Consider the following 25,654-nt stretch of genomic DNA (forward strand, 5'->3'; position numbering starts at 1 on the left):
TTGTTTTTGGTTTAATTAGTGCTGGTTGCGTTATATACAGGAATATTAAGCATCATGGGGAATTTGAGCCAAGTAAGACCAAATCCTTGGACTACGGCATTGAGAGCTTTCTCAGATTGGCTCTATCTTACTTCAGTGAGTGCTGTACCCCACCACCTTTAGCTCAGACACAGTAAATTATTGTTCTGTTTCTTTTATTTCACTGTTCCTTTGGATGTGCTATTCTTTTCAGTGAACTTTTCTGTGATAGAAGTGCTCTTGACCTCTCTTTAACATTCTGGTCATATTTATCCTTTCAAATGCAATGCAAAAATAACTTTGTTTCTAAGTCCGCCTCAGTCTTCCATCAGAAAATGAATCCCATGCTTCCCTTGGACCATATAGCCCTTTATGGGTAGATCTATCAAGATACCTCCTTATGATTGTTTCCACTCTGCAGTGAATTTCCAACCCTTGTATGTCAGGAAATATTTTTTTCTTTGTCTTTAATCTGCCTGGATCCTATCATATATCACACAGCAGGAGCTCAATAAGTGCTTATTGAAAACTTATATACTGAATGCTTGCATGAAAACTAAAAATAGAGACACTCTACTAAAAATTGAATGAGATGGCAAAAATATGGGAAGAGAACATATACTACACTTAATTTAAATTAATCAGGTTTTCTTCCATAACACTATGCTTTTAGGCAATTGTCCATGAATCAGGGATGTTTAAAAAAGAAAGGAAGGAAAAAATACAAACAAGTGAGCTAGGGTTCTGGATAAAGAAATGGCACCATTAAAACATGAATACAAGAAACCACTCCAAGCAGTCAGCTACCCTATCTTTAACAAACGGGCCAAATACCTTTGCTGGAGGAAAGAGCTTCTTTAATAAACACAGCGAGGAAAACTGGATATCCACATGCTGAAAACTGAACCTAGACTGACATTTCTTACCATGTACTAAACTAAAGTAAACATGTATTAAAATCTAAATATTAAAACAGAAACTTTTAATCTGCTGGAAGACAAAATAGGTAAAACTCTCAAAAACAGAGGTGTAGGCAGACTTTCTGAACAGAACCCTGGTTGCACAAGGAATAATACCAAGAATCAATAAATGGGAAGCACATACTTAAAAGCATATGAACAGCAAAGGAAACCAATGACAGAGTGAAGAGATAACCCACAGAATTGGAACAATTTTTTCCAGCTACTGCTCAGACAAAGGAATTATATTTAGAGTATATAAAGAACTAAAAAAAAAGGTCTCCCAAATTTAAAGACCAACAAAATATGAGTTTCTGAAATGAACAGACACTTCTCAGATGAAGTACAAACATAAATAAATACATAACAAAATGTTCAGCACCTCTGACCATTCCAGAAATGCAAATTAAAACACTGATATTCCATCTGACTTCATAAAGAATGGCTGCCATGAAGAAGCCAACAGGTAACGAATGCTGGCAAGTTTGTGTGGCGGGGGGAAACTCAGGCTTTTTCATTGTTGGTGGAACTCTAAACTGGTACAGCCACTATGGAAATGAGTATAATGATTTCTCAGAAAAACAAACTAGAAATTTCATTTGACCTAGCCATTCCCTTTGTAGGTATCTTCCTGAAAGAGGTAAAATCATCCTATTGCAGTGATACATGCATATCCATGTTTATAGCACCACAATTTATAATAGCTAAATTTAAGAAACAGCCAATATGCTCATCAACAAGTGAATGGATAATGAAAATGTGGTATTTATATACAGTGGGGTAATAGTCTACCATAAATGGATGCATCTCCTGACCATAATTTTAAGCAAAATATATCAAACATACAAGGTTAAATATTGCATGGTTTCTCTTATGTAAGAAACCCAAATTATAAATAAAAGGCAAAATAAAAGACAAATATTAGAAGTAGGGAGATCATGAAATGGGGAACAGAGGAAGACATAGATGGAGAGGGGAGAGAAGAAAGATAAAAAGAATTATTAAAGAAGAGATTGGAAGAAAAAATGGAAATAGAGCTTTTGCAAATGGGAAAGGGAAGAAGAGTTGGAAAAAATAAGAATTAGGATGTGTTATGTAAATGTACAAACTCCCCATTATAGCTATAATCATTATGTACTACAAACATGTACTAGTAAAAGAGTAAAATATAAAAAAAATATGGCTCTTATAAGGGTAGAGTATACTTGAGGTCCAGAAGTAAACTTTTTGTTTCATTGGAAAAAAAGGGTACGAAGTATAGGGTGGGCGAGGCTAATGCACAGTAGATGGACAAAGGAACAACTCTCTCTTAGAATCACACCTGGAAAAGCCCTTGGAATCAGGGACAGAGCCAAGTAACTATGGCGAAAGTGAAAATTCAACCAAACAGGTGTTTTCTGAATACAATATCCAACAACTTTTTGGCTATTTTTGAGTGTTTTTCCCGCAACGTAATGATTTGGAGACCAAATGGAGTCAACTATCCAGGCCTTGTGTAAACTCCTATTACATCTGTCTTGTATGTCATTAACATCCTTGGGCAGTCTTCATGGATTGATTGATTGATTGATTGATTGACCACTTTTCAGATCTTTCCAAAATCTGAAAAATGAACATGCATTCAGTATATAGATCAGGCACTTTTTAAAGTGTCTGAAATGTTAATTTGGTCACTCAGACTAAGTAATTAAGGCAGTGTTAATAAGGATTTGTGCTATAAACATTTGCAATTGAGAAGTAATAATTTCATTGTTGCTGTTGTATTTGCTTTCTAGGTTGAAGGTGTTACAGAAATTGCATTTTTTAGTGTTACTACTACATAGTAGTATAGGTGCTAAACAGAGAAGCATGCCACTATCCAATTTCATGCTTTCCATGTAAGGTTAAAATAAAGAAAAACATTCCTAAACATTTAATAAAAATGTCAACTATTTTCAATTCAAATCTTTTCTCTGAATGTTGTAATACATGTAAAAGTCAATGGAGATCTCAGATTTAGGCTCTGCCTATTTAACCTACAATGATAATGCTCCCTTGGAAACAGGAAAGGCTCCGGAGTTTATATCATTATCTCCACTGTCTGGGTGATAATATACTGAAGTACTACTCCAACATATACTTCCCAGTGAATAATATTTCTCTAATTTGTGTTAATGTTGTTAAATAATTTCAAAACTCTCCCCAAGGCAACTGTTCTGTGCTAGGGAGCTAAACATGGGAGAGGCCAACATTGTGTCTGCCTGCAGACACAGATGTTCTTTCTATTGTCTGAAAGCACAGAATGTGCTCTAAAATATCGGTGTTCTTTCAGTGAGTCAAAGTGACATGATGATGTCGAGAGAATCCTTAAAATTAGTATATAGTGGAGTAATATTTCAAAATGACATCTAAAATGCATTAAACTCACATAACAATAATGAATTAATATATGAATAATTTAAGGGCCTCTTTTCATATTGTCAGTGATGGAGGAAATGCCCATTTTCTCCTGGCTGCTATATCCCTCAGAGTATTTTGGCAACTGGATGTAAAAATCCAGCTGGAAACACTAGCAACTGAATGAAACCTGGGAAATGAGAAATAGGAGGTTCTAGCCTCAGCCACATGCACAGTACACAAATGATAACTGGGCTGTGAATTTCAGTGTACTACTTATAACTTCATGTGCTATATGATGTGAGTAGGACTCAAGGTTAAACTTGTTCTAAGTTAACGTTGCCACCTAGTATGTACCTGTGTGGCCTCGGACAATGTAATTTCTCTTTGAACTTCAATTGCTTTATTCAGAAAAAAAGGATAATAGCTTTTTACTTAGGGGATTCTGTGAGGATTGAGTGAAATAATGTATGCTTCAAGGCCTGATACAGAGAAGATGCTAAATTCACATTTGGGTTGACTTTCTTCTTTTCTTAAATACATAAAACTGCATGTTCTGTAGCTTAATTTCCATATACCTGTGTTCTAGGAGAGTGAAATGTAGTCTTTGAAACCAGAATTACTAGTCCCATTGGTTTTACCCTTGTATTTGTTCATTTTCAAGTGAATTTTCTGGTGAGTGAGGTAGATTAGTTTTCCAATTTCCCAAGCTAATGGAGAACAGGCTTTTTTTACTGATAGAAGTTTGCACTGGGGCTGTAATATTAACAACACTATAAAAATAACTACATTCTTTTGCTCTAGCATATTTCAAGTGAGATCAAGATTAACCTTGATAACAAGTGAGTTTGACAGCTATGTCAGTGTTCTATACAGTCTCCCTTTTCTTTGTTAAATATTGAAGGTAGCGATAGTTAGACCTTAGTGTACATGTGTATTTAACCCATTTTTCCATTGGCTGTATGGCTGCTAAAAAACCCTTACAGCAACTAATGGTCAACTGAGGGAACATTAATAACTTCCAATTATTGAGAGGTACATTTTAGGGTTGTTTAAGTAGTGGCTGAATTCTCAGTGAGTTAATCACATTCTCTCCTCTGATCTTTAAACAGATAGCATGAATTGGAATTGCCTGGAAGGAATAACCAGCATTACAGGAACAACCTGTAGCTATGCAATAAAACAAAGGCACTTCGTGTATTAAGACAGAAATAACAAATTTATGTCACCAATATCGTTAAGTCCACTTAATCTGTTAGGGTAGTTTATCAGTGAGCCCAGATTGATCCAGGAATCCTTCCTTCTAGGTGTAGGCTCAAACTTGATTTGTTGGTCATGTTAGTAGCATTGGTCAGTAATAATCTTAGCCTTGAAGATTTCAGAGTACACAATTTGAGCCCATTTGATTCCACTGGAGTGAAGGCAAAATGGCAGACATGTCAAGAAAAATCTCAAAATCATTTCCTTCATTCATGGCAGTTCCAAACATAGGTGTGTTTTTCTGTTTCATCAACTTTATTACTTTGATTCAACGCTTCCGGTGTTCTACTGTAACATTTAAATTAGGTGAGCATAAAACACTCTTGTATTCCCCCTATATCTTCTAAAAATTTTTTTGTTGAAATGTAATTTATATTGAATAAATGACAAATATCTAGAGAGGGAAATTTGATAAATTTGATATACATATATACCGTGAAAACATTATCACAATCATGAGAGTGAATCTACCTATTACCCTCCCAAAGATTCTGCTCACCCTTTTGTTTCTGTTTTTAAAATTTTTGTTAGTACATGCTTTCAGTAAATAACAATTGTAATTGTTGTTGGGATAGAACATCTTAATTTATTTTATTTCCCTCTCCTCTTGCCTCCCATCCTTTCATCTCTTGATCCTTTTCTCACTCACCCTTTTGCAGTATTTTTCCTACCCTCCACGCTCTTCTCAACCACCCCTGAAGAATCACTGATCTGTGCTCTGTCATCACAGATTAGTTGCCCTTTTCTAAAATTTTAAATAAATGTAAACATAGGACATGTAGATGTTCTGCATAGTTTGTCAGCTTAATTATTTTGATATTTATTAGTGTCACTGTACGTAGTATTAGTTCATTTCTTTTTGTGTATCAGTTGTATTCTATTGGATGTATGAACCCAATTTTGTATTTCTTCTCCTACTAATAATCTTTTGATTCATTTCTAACTTTTGGCTCTTACAAAGGAAAGTGGTTGTAAGCATTTACATACTGATCTCTGTAGGGGCATATGCTTTCATTTCTCATTGGTAAATATCCAGAGGTCGAATAGTTAGATCATGTGGTAAGTGTGCATTTAACTTTATAGGACATAGAGGCCTAATTAACCTCAGAGCCAACATTATTCTTAACCTACCTAACAAAGCTTAACAGCAGGGCCCAAATGACAAAATTGTTGCCAAGTAATTTACCCACATACTAGAGCAGATCTCTATCTATCTACCTATGTATCGTCTATCTATCTATCATTATCATCTGTGGGATACACTGAGGATGGCACTAAATGGCTAAATTGTGAAGTTTCCCAATCTGGCTGTTGTGAGCAAAGACTATTCCAGCCTTGTTTTCAGAAGTTATTCCCTTTATTCTTCTCACGTGATCTTTCTGCAGCCTCAGATGGTTTCCTTTCATGCATGTGCTATTCAGAATGCAGGAAATGTTCAGCGGGCCCCTCAAAAGATTTTTATAGTTTACTCTTTGTGTAGCTATCTCCTCTGGGATACTCTGTACTGAAAACACTAGCTGCCTTGGCCTTCCCAGAATACTAGAGCCATCCTCTCAACTCAGAGAGGGTCCACTCAGCTCCACTTACTCGTCTGTGCCTCCTTCAGGCTCTGAGGCCTGGAAAATCAGTCAGTGGGGAAACCATACGACCTTAATTTGTTTCCAACATGTTAGAGGTCACTATGCTTCACTATCTATTGCCCAATGTCTGAAAACTTCTGTTATGTACATTTTGTGTGTGGACTTTGTTGTTTGTTCTTCTCATTTCAGACAGAAGGATGAATGTAGTTTCTGTCACCCTATCTTGGCTGGAAGTGGAAGTCTTGTCCATAACTTAATGTTTTGGTATATAATGAATTAAAATTTAAAACTTCAGAATGAGCATCCAAAGTGTTATTTCCTCAACCTTTTTCCATTTGAAAAGTTATTTTCTTTCTAATCCCAAAAATTGTTTTGAGTAAACTTTTCTGAATTCCTGACAACCAAAGTTTTCAAGAAAGCCACATACCCACTCCAGGACACTGTACAACACTAAAAAGGCGGCAATTTCTATATGGTACATGGCATCCAACTGAAGGGGACAAAAGAAACTTCTATTCAAGTTGCTTAAAGACTGTTTCACTAGAGTTTTGAGAATGGTTTCAGTAAAAGCCCCTCAGTTCAACACCCTTTGGCATATTTCTGAAGAGTTTTATTAGGGAATCACCGCTTAATTCATGAGACCAAAATGTATAGTAACGATGGCATCCTTTATGATACTATTTCAGTAAGATTTTCTTTTCCATCAGTCTAATATTGCTATAAGTTTTATATTTCCCTTGAATCTATAGAATGTTTTCTTCCATTTTTTGCCAAATCTGTGGAGCGTCTATTATTCAAAATATACAGTTAATTTATCAAAATACAATTTGCTTTTGTAGGCAGTGTTTTGTTAAGTGAATTGCCTCATGTGTCAGAATTGCGTTCAATTTGTTAATTCTTTCCAGAGTGGTTTCATATTGATTTTAAAACTTTGGTGTTTAATGATAACTGTACTTAGAAGTTCAGTGTTAACTTATAATCATGTAGTTCTGCATATATCACACAGGATTTTACATTTGATTTTTGTTTCATTTATTGTATATATTTAAGGGTCAATTATGCTTTGATACATTTATCTTCACTTTTATATAAACAGTGAAATTAGTTTTTCCTGAAGTGAAGCAAAGTAACATGCCCACCAGCCGATATTGCTATCGTGTATGCGTGTGTGTGTGTATGGCTTAGGAGTACCTAACTTTTAGTCTTTTGACAAATTACCAGTATATTGCTTTATTTTTAAAGATATTGAAAACTGAGAAGACATTATAGGAGCTGAAAATCTTAATTTAGGAGATAATATATATGACACAAATATAAAGAAAAAATTGCAAGCAGATATAACATTATGTATTAAGGATTAGAAGTGCTATAGGGAAGGGTTAAATCATTGGTTGGAGGAGAGGAACATTTGAGAATACTTTCAGAAGATACTGAGACAGGCTGGATCTTTGTCATTGGTGAAAAATCAGAGGCAAGTACTGTAGGTATTTGGCATTAGATGTTCAAAGACAGAAGCAAAAAAAATAGAGCTTCTTTGAATGATGGTAAGAATCCCCTAGTAAGAGAGAACATAGTTTATTTAGTAGTTCTTCGTGGACACTAACTCTGGTGCATAATTCTATCTTAGCATCTTCATTCATAACAAATGCTAATAGAGAAGTGTTGAATACTGCAGAAGTTACATTGCCTTTATATTTGTGAAGAACTCACAACTGTTTTTAATGGTTATTCACATCTTTAGCTCATTGGTCTTCTCTTCTAAATGGAATTGTGCAGCAGATTAATGTAGTTTAAAATTTCAGGCACATACACTCACATTGAGCAAACAACTTCACATGCTTAGTGAGCATAATGGAAATGCACAACTATACCTAGAAGACCACAGTGGGCAATAAGGATTCAGGCTCCAAAGTGTTATGAACAGCTAGAAAATTGGAGCAGCACAGGTAAGAAATGAGAAATTTTGAGGGCCATTGAGCACCATACATTTGCAGTGTTCAGTAGCCCTGAAAATTTCTCATTTAAGTCAGGAAGTTTCTGTGTTGTTCGACATGTTGAAATAAAGGGAACATGTGCAGGTACCCATTGATCTAAATTTCTGTTGCAGTCCAGGACCTCCCACCATCTTTCCTGGTCCCTGATTATTTTTCCAGACTCTTGTTACAAACATTGCAGAGAAGGTAGCCACTTTTTTTTAAAACTGTACACTAGTACAGTTATACTGGCAACTGCTGTTTTATCTTCAGAACAAGTTCTCCAACCTGACATGAATTCAGTCTAAATTGAACTCACCTCTAAGCTCAAAATTAGTTCAGAGAAAGAACAGTTACTTAATCCCACATCAGATTTCCTTCCTCTCCTTAGATTGCTGGAAAATACTTTAATCTATTTACGATTGGAGCTTGTTTTCATTTCTTCCAGGTTCCTGCCACATTTCCCTTCCATTTGACTTTGTGCTACTATTCTTTGTCCTTCTCTGGTTTGGGCCATTTTTACAGGTTTGCAGTTCACTGTCTGACGTTATTCCCTTTGGCATAAACATGATCTTCTAACTGTGTTTGAGATGTCTCTAGTAAGCCAATATTCATTCATCACAAAGCAGGAGTATTTATACTTTAGTGTTTAAATCTGCCCAGAATGTTGCCATGCTTTTCTGTATTGATGGAGAAATCCTTAAAATTAAGGTACAACTGGTACGTCCTGAGTGCCAAGGTAATGGGTGCATTTGGAACTGTGAGGGAAGATTAGTCTTCAGAAGCTCAGTTATATTACTAAAGTCGTCTGATAACTGCAGGCCCCAGTCCTACACATTGGGAACACTTTATCTCTCAATCCTGTGTGCCCGAGAAAAAGCTGATGAGTCTTCAGCAGAAAAATAAAGGTCAGGTTTGGGTTATATCCCTTTACTACTGTGTTATCCATAGGACCTTGTAAAAGGATTTCTGTGCAGTTTCCAAAGGACATGCCACGGTCCTGTGAACTCAGCCTTCCCACTGTCGAGTACGATACTGATAATTCTTTATCCTGAAGAGGAGAGGAAGTTTAATTGGACTGATTTTTAAAGACTAAGAAAATATTAAAGAAGACTTTTTTTTCAACTGGAAGTTATGTTTGTGTTCAGTGAAGCTGTGTTAAAGTGAACTTACAAGAACTGATCTGTCAAACAATTTTGTATAATTTTCTCTGATGCCCTCAAAGTGAAAAATACAAAATGGTACCCAGTGGTGAAAATTATTTGTCTCCAGTCTAGTGTTGCTCATTTCTTTCTTTCTTTGTGTTTCTTGTTTAAGACTACAATAATCTATTTCATGTTCTCCTGAAACCAGTAACGAATTATTAAGGGGTCAATAATATTTTTAATTATGTGACATTTTATTCATTGTGCCATAAATACTACATGCAATAGCTACATTTATAAACTGATAATTTTAGGTTAATGAGTAGCAACTTACTCAGTTGCATTTTATATTTCAGATACTCTACCTATTTATCAATAATCTTGCAGTTCTCGGGGGTTACCTAGACTATGTAAACAGTTTAACATAGCAAGACTTGTAATCATAAGACAAAATGTCATTTAACTAATATGTGTGATTATCTTCCACAGTGGAAGTGTGAATAATACCTTGATTCAAAGAACCATTAACTCTTCCCGTTTAAATGTTGACATTCTACATTTTGCCATAACTGACGCTTTATAAACTACAGAATTTTAGAACAAAACCATTGCCTAGATATTTATTCCTGGATTGACCTACACATTTTATAAATGATGAAAGTGACGGGGCTGGGAATTTAGCTCAGTGGCACAGCGCCTGCCTGACAAGTACAATGTCATGAGTTCGATTCCCGGTACTGGAAAAAAAAAACAAAAACCAAAAAACAAACAAAAAAACAAACACAAAAAAAGAAAGGGAGGCCCCTTAAATGACTTATCTAAAAGCACATGGGTAAGTAACAATACCTGATTTCAACCCTAATTCGTAAGAGTTGTTGTGAATCTCAGTAATCACAATAATTATATCCTCCCTTCCTTATTTGGAAGACAGCCCACACGTTTTAAAATTACATGCCAATTTTTTGGCTCTTGGGTAACATTAATCATGCTTAACCAATTATTTATCTGGAATCTGATAATTTAAATCTCTGTTTATAGAGGAAGTGGAAATAGGTACAATTTTAAGAAGAATAAAACCTTTAAGACTCAGAAAGGGCATACCTAGAAAAATGCCAATACTGTATACATAAACCATTACTTTTCCTTTCAAGTTTGATAAATGGTTTCTCCATACTGAACACTTGAAGATCAGCTCCTAGTTTCATAGAAAAAAATATAGTAGCTCATTTTATTCAGCATTTCATAGCATTTTTAAAAAATGATTAATTTATTTGTATTCATACAAGCCTAAGGTGATCCTATGTGCCAAAATCATTCATGTTAGCTAATGATTCCCAGCTACAAACTGTTCCCTCAGTTGCTGAAAGGTCAGCAGTGATCAGTTGCATCTTTAGATCTCCTCCTAAATTCGGCTTTCAAATCTTGATGTCTCTAGGACAAAAGTAATCCCTAGAGGATCACTGAGAAACCATGCATCAGTTAGTCTTGATTGCCTCTTGGCTTAGATATAAGCAAGATAACATTTTGACTATCTTTTTGCTCCTATTCCACACACTTTTTTTGACTGCAGGGAAAAGATCAGGACCTCCTTCCATCTCTTGCTTTACCTATGAAAATTGACTGATTCAAAATTGTCTCAGACTTTTAAATACTGCTGATGTACAACTCATTAAAAAAACTTTACAGAAGTATAACTGATCTGCAGTAAACTACACATAAAGTGCCAAAGTTTTCTTGTGTCCCTTTGTTATAAATCTCTTTCTCCATTCTCTTTCAGAGGAAAACAGGCAGTACAGATTAGTTTTCATCTCCTAGCATTGTGTATAAATAAAAACATACACTATATGGACTTTTGGTTTATCTTCTTCCAGTCAGTGTAATTATTTTGAAGTCTGTCTATGTTGTTATGTGTCAGCAACTCATTCCTTTTTAGGAGTTACTAATATTCCACGGTGCAGACGTATCTGGTGTTACCTGTTTAACTATTTGTGGACACTTGGGTCATTTCTACTTTTTATTTATTATTTCTAAAATTGCTATGAAAAACTTTATATTGATTTTTATTCGGAAGGAAGTTTTAATTTCTTTATGATATATGTCCAGGAGCACACAATTACTGTCTTGGTAATTACACCACTACCTCTTTAGGAAACTGCCAAACTTTTCCCAGAGTGGTTATAGAATTTTATTTTTGCATCACCAGTGTTTGAAAATTGGTATTGCTCTATTTCTTTGGTAATGTTTGGCATGGTGTGCTTTTGTTAACCCTTCTAGCAGATGTGCCATTGTATCTCATTGTGGTTTTAGAATCCGTTTGCCAAGTAACTATTGATGTTAAATATTTTTTCATTTTCTTATTGGTGATTTCTGTATCTTTTGTTTTTAAATATCTTTTCAAATCTTTCACCAGTTTAAAAAGTGAATTCCAACTCTTTAGTAATCTGTTGGGATTTTATCACTTGAAAAACTGCAAAACAGATTTTCCTTAGAATAAAAATTAGATACACATTTGTGAGCCTGCAAATACATCATTCACGTATCTGTCCATGTTTACTGTTGATATGTAGCTTCTCACAGCACTAGTCTATCCATTCAAACCTGAGATATTCTGAGTTTGTACTTACCTTTTTTCTTGTGGACAGCTCCTTTGAGAAGAACAGGTGTATAGTAATTCAGTTGAACTTTATCTTCTCTAGGGGATGGGTAGTATTTTAGGTAATAAGGTTATATATGAAAGGCTATAAAACAACCACTTAAATTTCATTGTAAGTGTTTTATAGGTGGTGCATCCTATGGGAGTTTAAAGCACAACCAGGGCTGTTGTGTACTTAAGGAAGTATTTTACAATGCTAACATTGATTTCAAGAAACAGAAATGAGGCAGTTCAATGAACATCATTTGATGTAAATAAATGAAATGCTTTTCTTCTTATGTTTGCCACATTTAAAAGAGGAACAACTGATAGCCTATTTGAATTGTTACTTTTTAAATCATAGATTGACAAGGAAATATATATCTATGTGACTGCATTTAGTTATTGAATTTGTGATTTAGTCTTTATTTTCAAATCAGGGTATAGTTCCAATAGAAAATAAATTGTTTACTTTATGCTTTTTATTATGTTACATGACATTTCTTTAGAAAGGAGCAATCCATGTGCAAATTTGTTTTTGAATTGGAAAAAATCTCTTTAATGAAAAGGGAATCTGCTTACATCTGTCAGTGCTCTTTTGTAAAAATCAAATCTAGTGTTATGTCAATCTGGAATGACAAATGTCTGTGTGTTTATTTTTATTTGCTCATTTTTTTCAACAAATGTCACGACTCAAGTGCTTATATTAAAAGCTTTGGAAAGTCACAATTCCCATGCCATTTTTTGAGAGAAGCTAAATTCAAGTCTGTGCTTGTGGAAGTAAATTTCCTAATTAGTACCCTGAATGCATAAACAGAGGCACTTCACAGTAATTTGCCAGGCAGACACTGTGCCGCTGAGCTATATCCTCGGTCCCCTGAAATCTACATTTTATTTTATTTTACTTTATTTTATTTTATGGTACCAGGAATTGAACTCAGGACGTTGCACTTGCCAGGCAGGTGCTTATGCCACTGAGCTATATCCCCGGCCCACTTCACAGCAATTTGTAATAAATGTTTTCCTGTGCCTCCAAAAAGAAGTAAGGCAGGTGTGGCAATACCATGATAAGATGGTGCCCTCAGAGTTTCTCTTTTCCTGTCTACTATTAGCTTAGAGAAATTTCTAGGGCAGTTGTTTTCAAAGTGTGATCTCTGCGCCAGCAAGCAGCATGGACCTCAACTGAAAATTTATTCAAAATGCAAAGTCTCTGGCCCTACCCCACATGTGGTGCTTTTGAAACCGGGAAGCAGGAATGGTGGTGGGTGTAGGATACCCAAATCTATGTTTTAACAAGCCTTTCCAGTGATTTGGAAGCAGACAAGTTTTAGAACTACTGGTTTAGGGGGATGAAGGAAGTAGTGAACACAAACCTATGGAAAATTCCTTTCTTGCATCTTCAAGCTTACAGGTTCATTACCAGATTGCAGTAGCACCAACTGCACAGTAGGACTGGCTAATGGAACACTGTGAAATTAGGAAGCATGAATATTAACACATCGTAATATTCTAAATTCCTAAGATTTATATTGGGCAGAAAGGAGTTTTACTTTTAGCTTTATGGCAAGGAGAGCCATGGTTTGATAAGGTCTTCCATTTGATAAGTAGAACATATGCTTATTTTGAAAGCATTAACCCTTTGAAATTTAGATAACTTTCACAGAAAAATAGAATTATTTCTAAACATAATTATCACAGAAATTATGAAGTGACATTCTCAGTAGTGAATTATAACCCTGAAAAAGTTCATTGTAATTTAGTTTTTATAATACATCGTAATAACTTTATTTGTCTTCAATATCTGTTTCACAAAGCACAGTGCTAGGTACCTAGTGTTTAAATTTATTTATTTAATTAAATAAGCATTAAGAATTGATTTGTTAAGCCCATATTTGGCAATGTGTATGTTACAAGAATAGTTATTGTAACAATTATATTTCTATTCTATATTGCTTTCTTTAATATATGGTGTAAGAACTGGCACTTTTTAAATTCAAACAATAAATTCATATTAGTGTTTACATTTTATTGATATGTGCTAAGGATTAGATGCACTCAGTTAAACCTCTTCCTGGCCAAATGACATACCCTGTCTCTGATGGCAGTCTGAGAAAATCCTATATAGTGTACTCTATCCCTGGATTACCTTATCTAAGTATTACATGGACATTTCAGATGATATGTCTTGGCATGTGGTCACTTTTCATTAACTTATTAGGGATTCTTAAAGCGTCCTTCCTTTTTCTGACTCCTTGCCATAATTGAATATAAAATTACCTGTAAGATGGAATGACTGATATTTATGCAGTAAGCTGATGGAGCTTCACTGATGCCTAGGAGAAATGATGCCCAAATGGGTATTTTTGGAAAAAGGGCTCTGTGGCTAAGGACATATAATATTTACATTCCTTAATTTTCTTCAGCTGCCAAAAGAGATTTGTTACATCATCTTTAAGATCCTAAACATTTTAAATTCTAAGATTTTGAGGGAAAGATCAAAACCATGAAGCACAGCCATGGTGCAATATGTGACTGAAAATTTTATATGTGTTGGGGTTTTCTTTTTTTTTTGGAATCGGGAATTGGACTCAGGACCTTGTGCTTGTCAGGCAGGCACTATGCCACTGAACTATATCCCCAGTCCTTGTATGTATTTGTTAAAGGAATGAATTAAACAGAATTGTTAACATAAAGAAGGCCTTAACATCCTTTGGTGACAATGGGAAACATGAATGTTAGGTACTCATAATTTGAGAGTTTAAACTAACATGTTTTAGAAGTCATACTTTAGAAAAATATATGTAAATTTAATATTTTTCTCAGACTTTTATCAATGAATTATTTATTCTTAACCCCAATCTATATGAAATACTTAGAAGAAACAATTGAATATTTCAAGCTTAAGTATGATCTATATATGATATGTGCTCTATATATCTATATATATGATATATTCTTTCTAGAAGATAACTAGCTTTTAATGGAAAACTATTCTCTTCTTTACTTACTGCTTTGATTACATTTTGTGCAACCTAAAATTGCAGCTATTTGGGGAATGCTTTTTCCAGAACCTTGTAAGAATCAACAGGAGCATAATTTTAAGCTACAGAAGTGCAAAATAAGCACAGAATCTCAGTCACCATAAATAAACAGCCAGAATTTTAAGTTTGAAAAGCTCTTAATTTCTACGAGTAGAGGAAGGGAGGCATGAGAAGAAAAGTGGAATTTGGGGGTGTATTTCTTCATTCTTGTAACATCTTTCTCTCAACTTTGTTTCTTCTCAGAGATAGAGTTCTGTGAAACCCCTCACACTCTGTGCTCTGGCTACCAGACAGACATGCACAGCATTTCTCGGCATGGCTACCAGCTAGAGATGGGATCTGACGTGGACACAGAGACAGAAGGTGCAACTTCACCTGACCACGCACTGAGAATGTGGATAAGAGGAATGAAATCAGAGCACAGTTCCTGTTTGTCCAGCCGAGCCAACTCTGCACTGTCCTTGACCGACACTGACCATGAACGGAAATCTGATGGTGAAAATGGTAATCAAACTAAGCTACCTATACTGTTTACGTAAAAAAAAAAAAAAAAAGAAAGAAAAAAAGAAAAAAAACGCACAGAAGAGGTTTTACCCGTTGCTTTGTTTTCCCTTCCTGTATCTGCCGATCTTTCATTTACTCTGCAGAATGTAGATGTAAGTAAGTAGGACCCTATGGATAACATGTGGACCTAAGTAGCTGGCAGATGGATACATTTATTTATGTTAGACAAAATATTTTTTCATTTCTGGGGACCTTCCAAGGGAAATAATTTCATGTAGTCAGCAGTATTATGCATGTCTTATTTATCGCTCACTTTTTATTTTTGTCTTTTTCCCAGTCCAGCAGTAGTGGGATTTATTATAAAAATACTCATTTCATATATTTTGGTTTTATGTCAATGTATAAGAAATGCACTTATATGGCAAACTTAACTGTGTATGTCCTTTCTACTTTGATTCAGATTAACCTATTAAAAGTACAGACAGATTAAAATTAACCAGGTTAGACTGCAATGATTTAAAAACAGAAGGTGGATTAATATCCACCATTAGCCAGGCAATAGTTACTTAACAGCATTCTCATTATATTGTAATTATATATCATTTTCTTGTAACTTACAGAAAAAGAAAAAGCTTTGATATGTCAAGAAAGGGTTAATTTGTTTTATTTCTGCTCTCTTGTCCCTACCAAAGAGTAAAATCCTCATAAAAAGCACTCTAATGCTTGTTAAACACGTTAATCTAGTCTCTACATCACTTCTCTTGTCTAAATTTCATAGGCTCTCATCACCATGACCACAAAGCCTAGTCGGTTAGCAATGGCTAAGTAGTATTTTCTTATTTAGCAAAGAGGTAGGCAACCATTGGAAGCTTTTTCTATTCTACCTTCTTCTGACTCCTTCAGTCTAGAGTAGATACCACAGGGAGAGAATTAGGAATAAGTGGTTGCCCACTAATTAGAAAATATTTTCTAAATAAGAAGCCATAACACTTTGTAATATAACCAACTATCACTGGCAGCTTGGTTGTGAAGATTACTTCCAAGTATGTAATGTATGTATCGCTGACTTGGTCAAGAGTATAAGAGCTAAAGTATGGAAATGAAAAGGAAGCACATGTAGTATCGGTATGTGTATTCATGTAAGTGGACATGCATTAGAATGGAAGTTAGCAGACATGGGACTGGTCACTGCAGTTTTCTGGACTTTACCTGTCATTCAAGAGAAAGAATAACCAAAATTATGTGAAATAGAGTGGTATGTCATTTCTCTTATTGCTAACACATCTTGTGCTGCATTGTCCCACGCATGACATGGGAACCTACTGCATTTCACTGGGTTGAAACATTAAAATACAAGAAAGAAGTTTCCACACAGGGTTCTGCAAACTCCCTCTGTGAAATCCTCAGTATAAATTTTTTGGGGGGTGATGAAAATGAGGTAGTGGTGATGGTCACACAACTCTGAAAATGCTAAAATTACTAATTTCTATATGTGAACTATATTTCAATAAAGCTTTTCTCAAAGTGTAACTTGATGAAAGCTTCAGGTGGAAGTTTGAGATAGCTTGCCCAAGGATTAATTAGTAAAATTTTGACTATTGCAGGTTTTAAATTCTCTCCTGTTTGCTGTGACATGGAGGCTCAAGCTGGGTCTGCTCAAGGCAAGTGCTTCCAAACATTTGACTACAAATTATTTTTACCTTACCTCCTCCCTGACACTTGCCCCACAAAGGGGAGTATTGCCCCTCTGATGAATAACACATAGGCCTGATCAATGAACTCGGCAGAGATTAGTCCAGCGGCAGCATATTTTCCTTATTTAAACTGCAAAATTTCATCATGCATATTTCGGTGGTAAAAAAGATGTAATGGGGAGTGGGGGAAAAGAACAATTTATGATTTCAAGTGGAATGAGAAAACTGACGTAGCTTGAGGCAGAGGTTGAAATTAGGTTAGGTTGAGCTTAGCTTCTTGACACCCTAGATATCTACTATTGTTTACCCGGGCCTAACCATTCACTGAGTTATAGATCTAGTTTTGTAATAATTTCCATTAGTGCCTAGAAGATACACTTGGGCTTTTCTTCCAAATGCTCCTAGCTTGCCTTCAAAATGACATTTTATTCGTGCCATCAATTATAGATAACACCTTAAAATGAAAACAGTGTTTGTGTTTCTCTGTAAGGCTGTATTTATGTTTTTTTGTTGTTGTTGTTGTTTTTTTTTTTTTTTTTTTTTTTTTTTTTCCGGTACCGGGAACCGAACTCACGACCTTGCGCTTGCCAGGCAGGCGCTTTTGCCGCCAAGCTAAATCCCCAGCCCAAGGCTGTATTTATGTTGTCACTCTTCAGTGAGGGGACAACGGTGCTCTACTTTTACCTTTACTGCGCTCACTGGGATTGGCCTGTTTCGCAGAGTTGCTGAAAGAAACACCTAGAAACAGTTTGCGTTGTTTGGTCTGTGCTGGGCCTTCTCAAGCACTGCTGGTAGGGTCTTCATATCCAATTGCAGTGAATCAAAAATAGGAGGCTAGCTAACATAAAAAAATGAATAGTACTTGTCACATGTAAGGACAGTATGCACGTTCATTCTCAGTGATCAGTATTTCACAATTTCCACACACACTTTTCATATTTTGTCTCATTTCATCCTAATGATCACTCTATGAAATAGATCTGTTATCATTCCCATTTTGCATATGAGAAAGTGTTAAAAGCCATTCAGAAACCAGCTAGCTAAGTGTAATAGATGGTTTCTTAAAGAGGTATTTTTTTTTCTCCCTAGGATCATGTATGTATGTAACATAAATCTGAACAACCCCTTCATTTCACATCTTATAATTCTGTAGTTCCGAATTTGACTCTTATTATTGTTTTCGGTAAGGAATATGTAATTTGGGATCATATTTATGACATATGATAAAATTTCACCAATATGGATTCCACAAAATTTCAGACGGTGATAATCAGGCCTGTCTTGCCTTTAAAATTTCCAAAGGTTTTTGCAAAGGAAGTTTGAGTTAAGTTGAAGATATGAAATGTTCTTTCCAAAGGCAGGTTAATTTGAGAAAACAAATTATTTTCAATGGAGTTAGCTTGTTATTTGTGTACAGAAGCAACTACTTACTTCTCATTGAGATCATCCATTCATGGAAGTATGATTAAGAGGGCATCTATTTCATTAAACTGAATTTATGTGCACTATTTTGAAGCATAAGCCTGCTTAAGTTATTTTTATTTTACATTTCAGTATCTCAGATTGTATGCCCTAGTTAGTGTCCATTGCATTCTATTTTGTTTCTGTATTCCTATCCTTTCTAGTTTTGAGATTATTGATGAGACACTAGGCACAATTGTTAAGGACCAGGTCAAGGTTATTTAAACCTCACTGCTGTGAATATGCGACAAAAGTAAACATAGGGACAATTCTTAATTTTGGTGACTTTTCCAACTCAGATTCTGAGAAGTGATTTCAAAGACACAATTTTACTCATCCTAGGAGAATATTGGATGACTTAATTTTTCTGCTTCTATTTCCAAAAACCTGTCTAAAAGAAATTTTTCTCATTAATTGAACAAGACTTTCAGAATACGTTTCTCATTTTATCAACTCTATTTGGTTGCTCTTAATTTAAATCTCTCAAATGTTGTAACCCATAAAAAATTACAATAAGTGAAACTTTAAAACTGAAACACTTGGACCACGCACTTCATGTGAGGGGAAGGAAAATCAACAGTAACAGAAAGCTTTGTATCAGAACATTAAATCACTATGTTTCCACCCATTCAAATTTATCCTAGGTAAACCTTTCATTGTGCATAGAGGTTTAATTGTCCATTGGGAAATACGTGCAGTTACTCAGGTTAGCTGTATCCTGGGGCCTATGTATGGGCAGTTTGTGCCTGGGTAACATCTGATAGTGACCATCATGCTGTCTTTATTGCACTCTTTCCCTGTTCCTATGTTACCTTGCTACCAACATTGCTGTTGATCACAGGCTAATGTTAGAGTGTTATATTTTCTAACCTCACAATGGTTGTTAGTAAGCTCTACACTGGAAACTACTGAAGACAGTGCCTGGTTATAGCTTTAATACTTAGCTACAGGATCCAGAGCATAGTACACACTAAATAAATAGCAAATGAGTGTTTTTCTGAAGAGGAAAATTAAACTGAGAAATAAAATTTTTTTCATTGCTCTTCTCTGCCTTTGTAAGACTCTTAAGAGGAAACAGACACTATAATGGATTAGCCCTCTGCTCATCTAACACACATGCATCTGCCTCTGACAAGGGATTTCATGGGCATTTCTTACAATTTGAGAGTCCTGAGTGTCAACTTCAGTGAATAAGGTAGACTGCAAGGATTAGGTTTGATTATGTATTTGGCCAAATAAAAAACAGTATCAGCAGCTAAATTTGAATAATTTCCAAGAGTGTGTTTTTCACATACAGCCTGAATGAAGAAGTTGAATTATAAAACAAAAATATATAGAAAGAGGATGAGAATGGAGAGAGATAGGTAAAGAAAAACCATTTGTAAAATTATGAAGTATAAATTACCAATAATTTATTCATACTTATAATGATATTTCTGTTCAATCTATATTTCTTGAGCACCTACTCTTTTCCAAGTTCTGTTTTAGATTCTAGGGATGTATGAAAAATGAATAGCACACTCCACAATGTCAAGGAATTTATAGTCATGTTGGAAAGACTGATGCCTTACTAGTTAGGATGGCTTATTGCAAGCAACAGAAAGCAACTTGAGCTAGTTTAAACAAAAAACAAACTTATTGAAAGGACAGGAGAGTGATCCATGAAACTGAAAGCAAGAGTGTAGCTAGACCACAGAAAGAATTAGATCAGAAGAATTGCTAAGATTTTGCTTTTTCTTTTGAACCCACTTCCTTCAGCTTTATCTCTGCAGATCAACTTTTCTCTAAATCACTACCCAAAAGACAGGACTAAAACCCCGTACAGTTTTCCGGTTTATACTTCTTCCATTCAGGGCTGAAGCTAAGGTAGAATAGACTTTTTTTAGTGTCATTGTTAAATTCCAAGGAGACAAAATCATTTTTCCAGCTTGACTCAGATATCTACCACTGTTCTCATCAGACGTAAGCAGTGGGTAAGGTTAGTAGTATAAATATTCCTTTCTACGAGTCCACAAATTTGACTTTTGAAGCAGTTACCAATGAAGGTCAGTTAGTGTCAAGTGGACACATAAATGCAAAGAGGTCTTTAGGGAGGAAAAACAGAGTTAATTTTATTGGTCATCTGTACTTCTTCTAAGAAGTGTCTGTTCATTTCATTTGCACATTTTCTGGTTCACTTTTTATTTTAAGGGTATAATTTTCTGAACTCTCTATATATTCTAGATATTAGGCCTCTGAGAAATAGCTGGCAAAATTTTTCCCATTCTGAAAGTTTTCTTTTAATCCATTGTTTGTTCCTTTGGCCGTGCATAAGCTTTTTAATTTCACATCCTGCCATTTGTTGCTTCTTAGTACTACGCGTGCAACCAGGGTTCTGTTCAAAGTCGTTAGTTATGCCTATGTCTTCAAGAGTTTTGTCTATTTTATCTTCTGGCAGATTAATTGTTTCTATTTTAATATCCAGGTCTTTGATCCATTTTGATTTTATTTTAGTTCATGGTAAAGACAGGGGTCTAGATTCAATTTTTTGCCTGTGTTTTACCAATAATTTTAAGTGAAATAAACCAGACACACAAGCACAAACACCACATGGTTTCTTTAATATGGGATACCCAAAGTGTGAATAATGTGAAGAGCAAAATGATAGATAATATAAAAGAGAAAGACAAATCCACTGGAAACAGTAAAAGGAACTACAGATGGAAGGTTAGGAGGGAAGGGAGGGCAAGGGGAATTAAAAAGAATTATGCACCACTCACCAACCTGCCACAGTGAATAAAATCAATGTGTGGGGCAAAGTTGCACTACCAAGCATAAGAGGCTATTTTTAGTACAAGTTAGCACCAACTGAATCCGAGAGCACAAGGAATGTGAAGCAAGTTATTCAAATAAAAATGCTTATACTAATGCAGTGTACATGAACAGTGTTTCCTGTAGTGAGTGGTTAGAGCAGCTACAGCAAGATAGCACGAGAGTTAGCCACTAGTTCTGTAACTTAACTGATGTTTGTCTTTTAACAGATAAGTAAAGCTCTCCAAGCCTAAATTACTTGGTATATCAAATGGAGATATTCCACTTCAAAGTTGGGGGGTTCTCTGTGACTAGTAAATGAGAAAATAAATATAATGTACTTTATAATATAATGAGTCTATTATAATTAAATGTTCAATAAATGTCTGTTGTGCTTATCTACCACTCTTCATTTGTTATGCATGGATTATGTGATCTGCACTCTGAGGTGACATTTCTGTTATCAACGATTAGAAACCCGACATGTAATGTGACTTCTGAAATATCTGAATATCTGATGCCTAGGAAACTCACTAGGCTAGATGAATTCATCTAGGACTCGTTTCAATCTAGGTAAAAATCTTTGTGCTTTCCTTTTACTAAATAACACATCATTTCAATAGTCAACAAATTTGTTCCACTACAACTGTGATAAGAAATTCACTGAAGCATGTCACACCTGGCTGAGGGGTAACTCATGCTACTGTATCTCCTGTTGTCATTGGACTATCCCCTTAAAGTAGAACTGGGATTTTAGCTATTGGCAAACCATGTTGATTTCCATAACTGTTAGGCAGCTGAGCTCCTTATGTGATGCTCAAGAAGTTTTACAGGTAAAGGAGTGTCTAACAGAGTCCTACTAAAGCCAGAAGATGCATAATTACTGTTTCCTGTTGTGTCTGTACTCTATCACAAAAGCCTGGTAATATAGCACGTGCCTCCAATAACCACCATACCATCATATCCATGCATATGCCATTCTAACACTGTAGATTTCATCAACGAAAAAGCTGGAGCTGTGAAAAGGTGACTAGACTAACATTTGTGTGTTTTGAATTTATACCTAAATGAGAAGTTGTTCCTTCAGATATTTGACCTTGTGAGGCCATGTGTGTACATTTAGTTGAGGGAATTGTTTGATTGTTTTACATTTCTTTCCTTTGCTCTTTTGCTTCTTCCTGGTAATGTAAGTCATAAAGCACACTTCCATAGCAATGATAACAGTTCCTCAGGAACCATCTGAGTGTCACAGAAGTGTGTGAAACAATACAATGACTCTGTAATAGCCCTGCCATGTAGCTGACATCCTAATGGCTGTGTTGGACCTATTAGACATGTATGAGACAGTGCATGTGACTTTGTAACAGCTCTTTTGGAAACATTACATTATCAGAGGACGTGTGTAAGTGTGGGATTACCTTATGTGTGGGTGAGCCACTTCTGTGTTGGCTGTTATGCTCTTAAATTTGAAAATCATGTTCATGATTCTGAACTTCCAACCATTATTAATATAAATATAAAAAGCTCGTTTCCATAGGTAATTTTTAACTTGTATCTTTTTACTATTAATGTCACATCAGTTTTTCTTTTAAAATTAAATCAGTAAAATTAGGTTTAAAGTGAGAAAGTGAAATACCCTCTTCCCTTGCTCTTCACCCTTTTCTTATCATTCTTCAGAGTTATTCAACGAGAATAGTGTAAAATATATCATTCTCAAATGTATCAGTGTGTGGTCACCTGGGGTCACATACTACAGAGAATCTAATAACATTTGCTGGTTAGGATATCCTGTATATTTTCCTGCATTTTTAGTAGAGATCCACGACATTCTTTTCAATAGCTGTATGAGATTCTATTTACTTATGTTTCATGTTTTATTCAGCAATGCACTGCTGGTATACATCTAGATATCCAGTGCAATAATGCTGCACTTGTGATTTGTGTACAAGTCCTTTTACACACTTCTTGGATAATTTCTTAGTAGACATAATGGCCCAAGGATATATTAACTTAACATTTGATATAGATATTACAAAGATTTCCCTCTAAAAATGAACTACCAGTGCATCTTCCTACTAATGCTGTATGAAGGGTGTCTGTTTTTCCATATCCTTATTAATACTTGCAGTAATAAAAAAGATTTCTGATACCCAATTTATTAAATGTGATCTCTTTGTGCTCTTATTTTGTTTTGGTTTATGCATCATCCTGGGCATCTTTTTGTATATAATTGGCCCATTTCTCTGAATTGGCTGTTGCCATCCTTTGCCACTTTTCCACTTATAATCAATAAGAGAAAATTTCAAACACAAAATAGAAAAAGGATATAGAACATAGAAAAGGAAATAAGAATGATTCTCAAACCTATAAAAAAGTGTTTAGCTTCACTCCTATGATAAATTCATATTAGAACTATGTTATTACTTCTTACCTATAATATTGACAATAATGAAATTTGATAGCATGCTTCTTTGAAAAATGTGTATGAAACGTCGATTATATAAGTATAAATAGTCTCCATGAAAGAAAATTTGACAGTATCTAACAATAAATATAACTCCTTTGACCCAGCAATTTCTATTCTTGCAATTTATCCAGCACATATTGAATGAGCATGCAGTTATATGCATGCGGGTGTTCATCGTCTGCAATATTGCAAAATCAGGCATACCAATCAGCATGCTCATCAACAGGAAATCACTTGAATAATTTATGGCATATTAGTATATTCCTGTGGTGAAATATTCTGCAGCCCTAAAAATAATGAGACACATGGTAGGAGAATTAGCATGGCTCAGGGAAAATTGGACAGGGGGTTTCAACTCCACTGATATGGTTTATTTTTGTTCATATAACATTTTATTGCATAAGCTGCGTGATGAAGTACAAAGGTGGTTACTCTGTTGCACTTTATACTATTTTATGGGTGCCCAAAATATATTAATACATTTAAAAAAAGCACAATGAGACAACTTTATATGCATTGAAGTGGAACAATCTTCAAGATGCATCATTAAACAAAAAACACAGGGTCTGAGTCATTGTGTTAATAATAGATACCTGTTCAGTGTAAAAAATATATTTCACATTAGAACTCAGTGCACAGTGAATCTATAAATAAAATCTGGAAACAATTTCAACAGAAAACACATAATCTTATTATGAATAGCATACTGTGACATATTATATTCTGTCCCATTTTCTTCCATTTCTCTATAGTGTTTCAATCTAGGAAATACATTTAATAACTCACTAATAGTTCACAACCTGAAGTTTAAAAACCATGATGTTCAATAAAGTACACGTGGTGGGATTTTTAATGGAGCTACATGCATATGTCCTTTTATTTTGGAGGAAATTATTAATTCCTTTTAATTTCGATTTAAAACTTTAATCATGAAATAGTCAATAAATGAGTGGAAAATATGATGTACTGAGAACAATACACAGTTGAGAATCAGAAAGTTGAATTACATGAATTGGTTTTGTGGCATCAGAAGGTGTTCTCTTATAAGGCTTTTTGAAATATATTTTTCCCAGCACATATTTGCCATACATAATGATCACATTCATCATTCTTCAGAAAGTTTTCAAAATAAATGAGTCATTTTAAATGCTATAGTCAGTGAACTACATGGTGCGGATCAAAACTTGAAAAGAGGTTTTTTTCAGTGCTTTTTGTTCCTTTTAAACTTTGTGTCAAATATTATTGTTCTTTGTTTAACCTAGTTTTCAAAATGAATGATATGAAAATGTTTTCACAAAGAATGAATCCAAATTGCCCCTTTTTCTACACCACTTTGAAAAATAGCCAATAATTGCTGCTTACCGAGTTCTTTTTATTGTTTTAAAATAAATGCATAAAGAACCTGAAAACATAAGAGAACAAAGTTATAAAATAGTCCCTTCATTGTACTTTTCAGTTTTAGTGTTTGTTTTAAATCTTTAACATAAACTTGTGTCCATGCGCACGTGTGTGTGTGTGTGTGTGTGTGTGTGTGTGTGTTCCTTTGGGAAGTAGGATGGGAAACTATTAGATAATATTATTAATGATATTCTGTTCTTTACAGTACTCAGAAATCAACTAGTCATTTTAATCATCTCCATGAAATTGTAGTTCCACATGTAAAAAGAATATACATATTTCTTTACTTGAAAAAGCAATGTGTAGAAATCAAGTTCCTGTCTTTTTTTTTTTTTTTTTTTTTTTTTTTTTTTTTT

The 25,654-nt window shown here is 34.8% G+C and overlaps 1 protein-coding gene across 1 annotated transcript in view; it reads left to right on the plus strand.

Annotated features, from left to right (window-relative positions):
* The window catches only part of Tenm1 (teneurin transmembrane protein 1), a 784,186-nt gene that overhangs the window by 267,897 nt on the left and 490,635 nt on the right, over positions 1-25,654 (plus strand). Inside the window, exons 4-5 of the mRNA XM_005401273.2 lie at positions 15,228-15,488; positions 17,093-17,149. Coding sequence (XP_005401330.1) covers positions 15,228-15,488; positions 17,093-17,149 — 318 coding nt within the window. The remainder of the gene's footprint in view (positions 1-15,227; positions 15,489-17,092; positions 17,150-25,654) is intronic.

The sequence above is a fragment of the Chinchilla lanigera genome, unplaced genomic scaffold (genome assembly GCF_000276665.1).
Source record: "Chinchilla lanigera isolate Chin_1 unplaced genomic scaffold, ChiLan1.0 scaffold00072, whole genome shotgun sequence".
Lineage (NCBI taxonomy): Eukaryota > Metazoa > Chordata > Mammalia > Rodentia > Chinchillidae > Chinchilla > Chinchilla lanigera.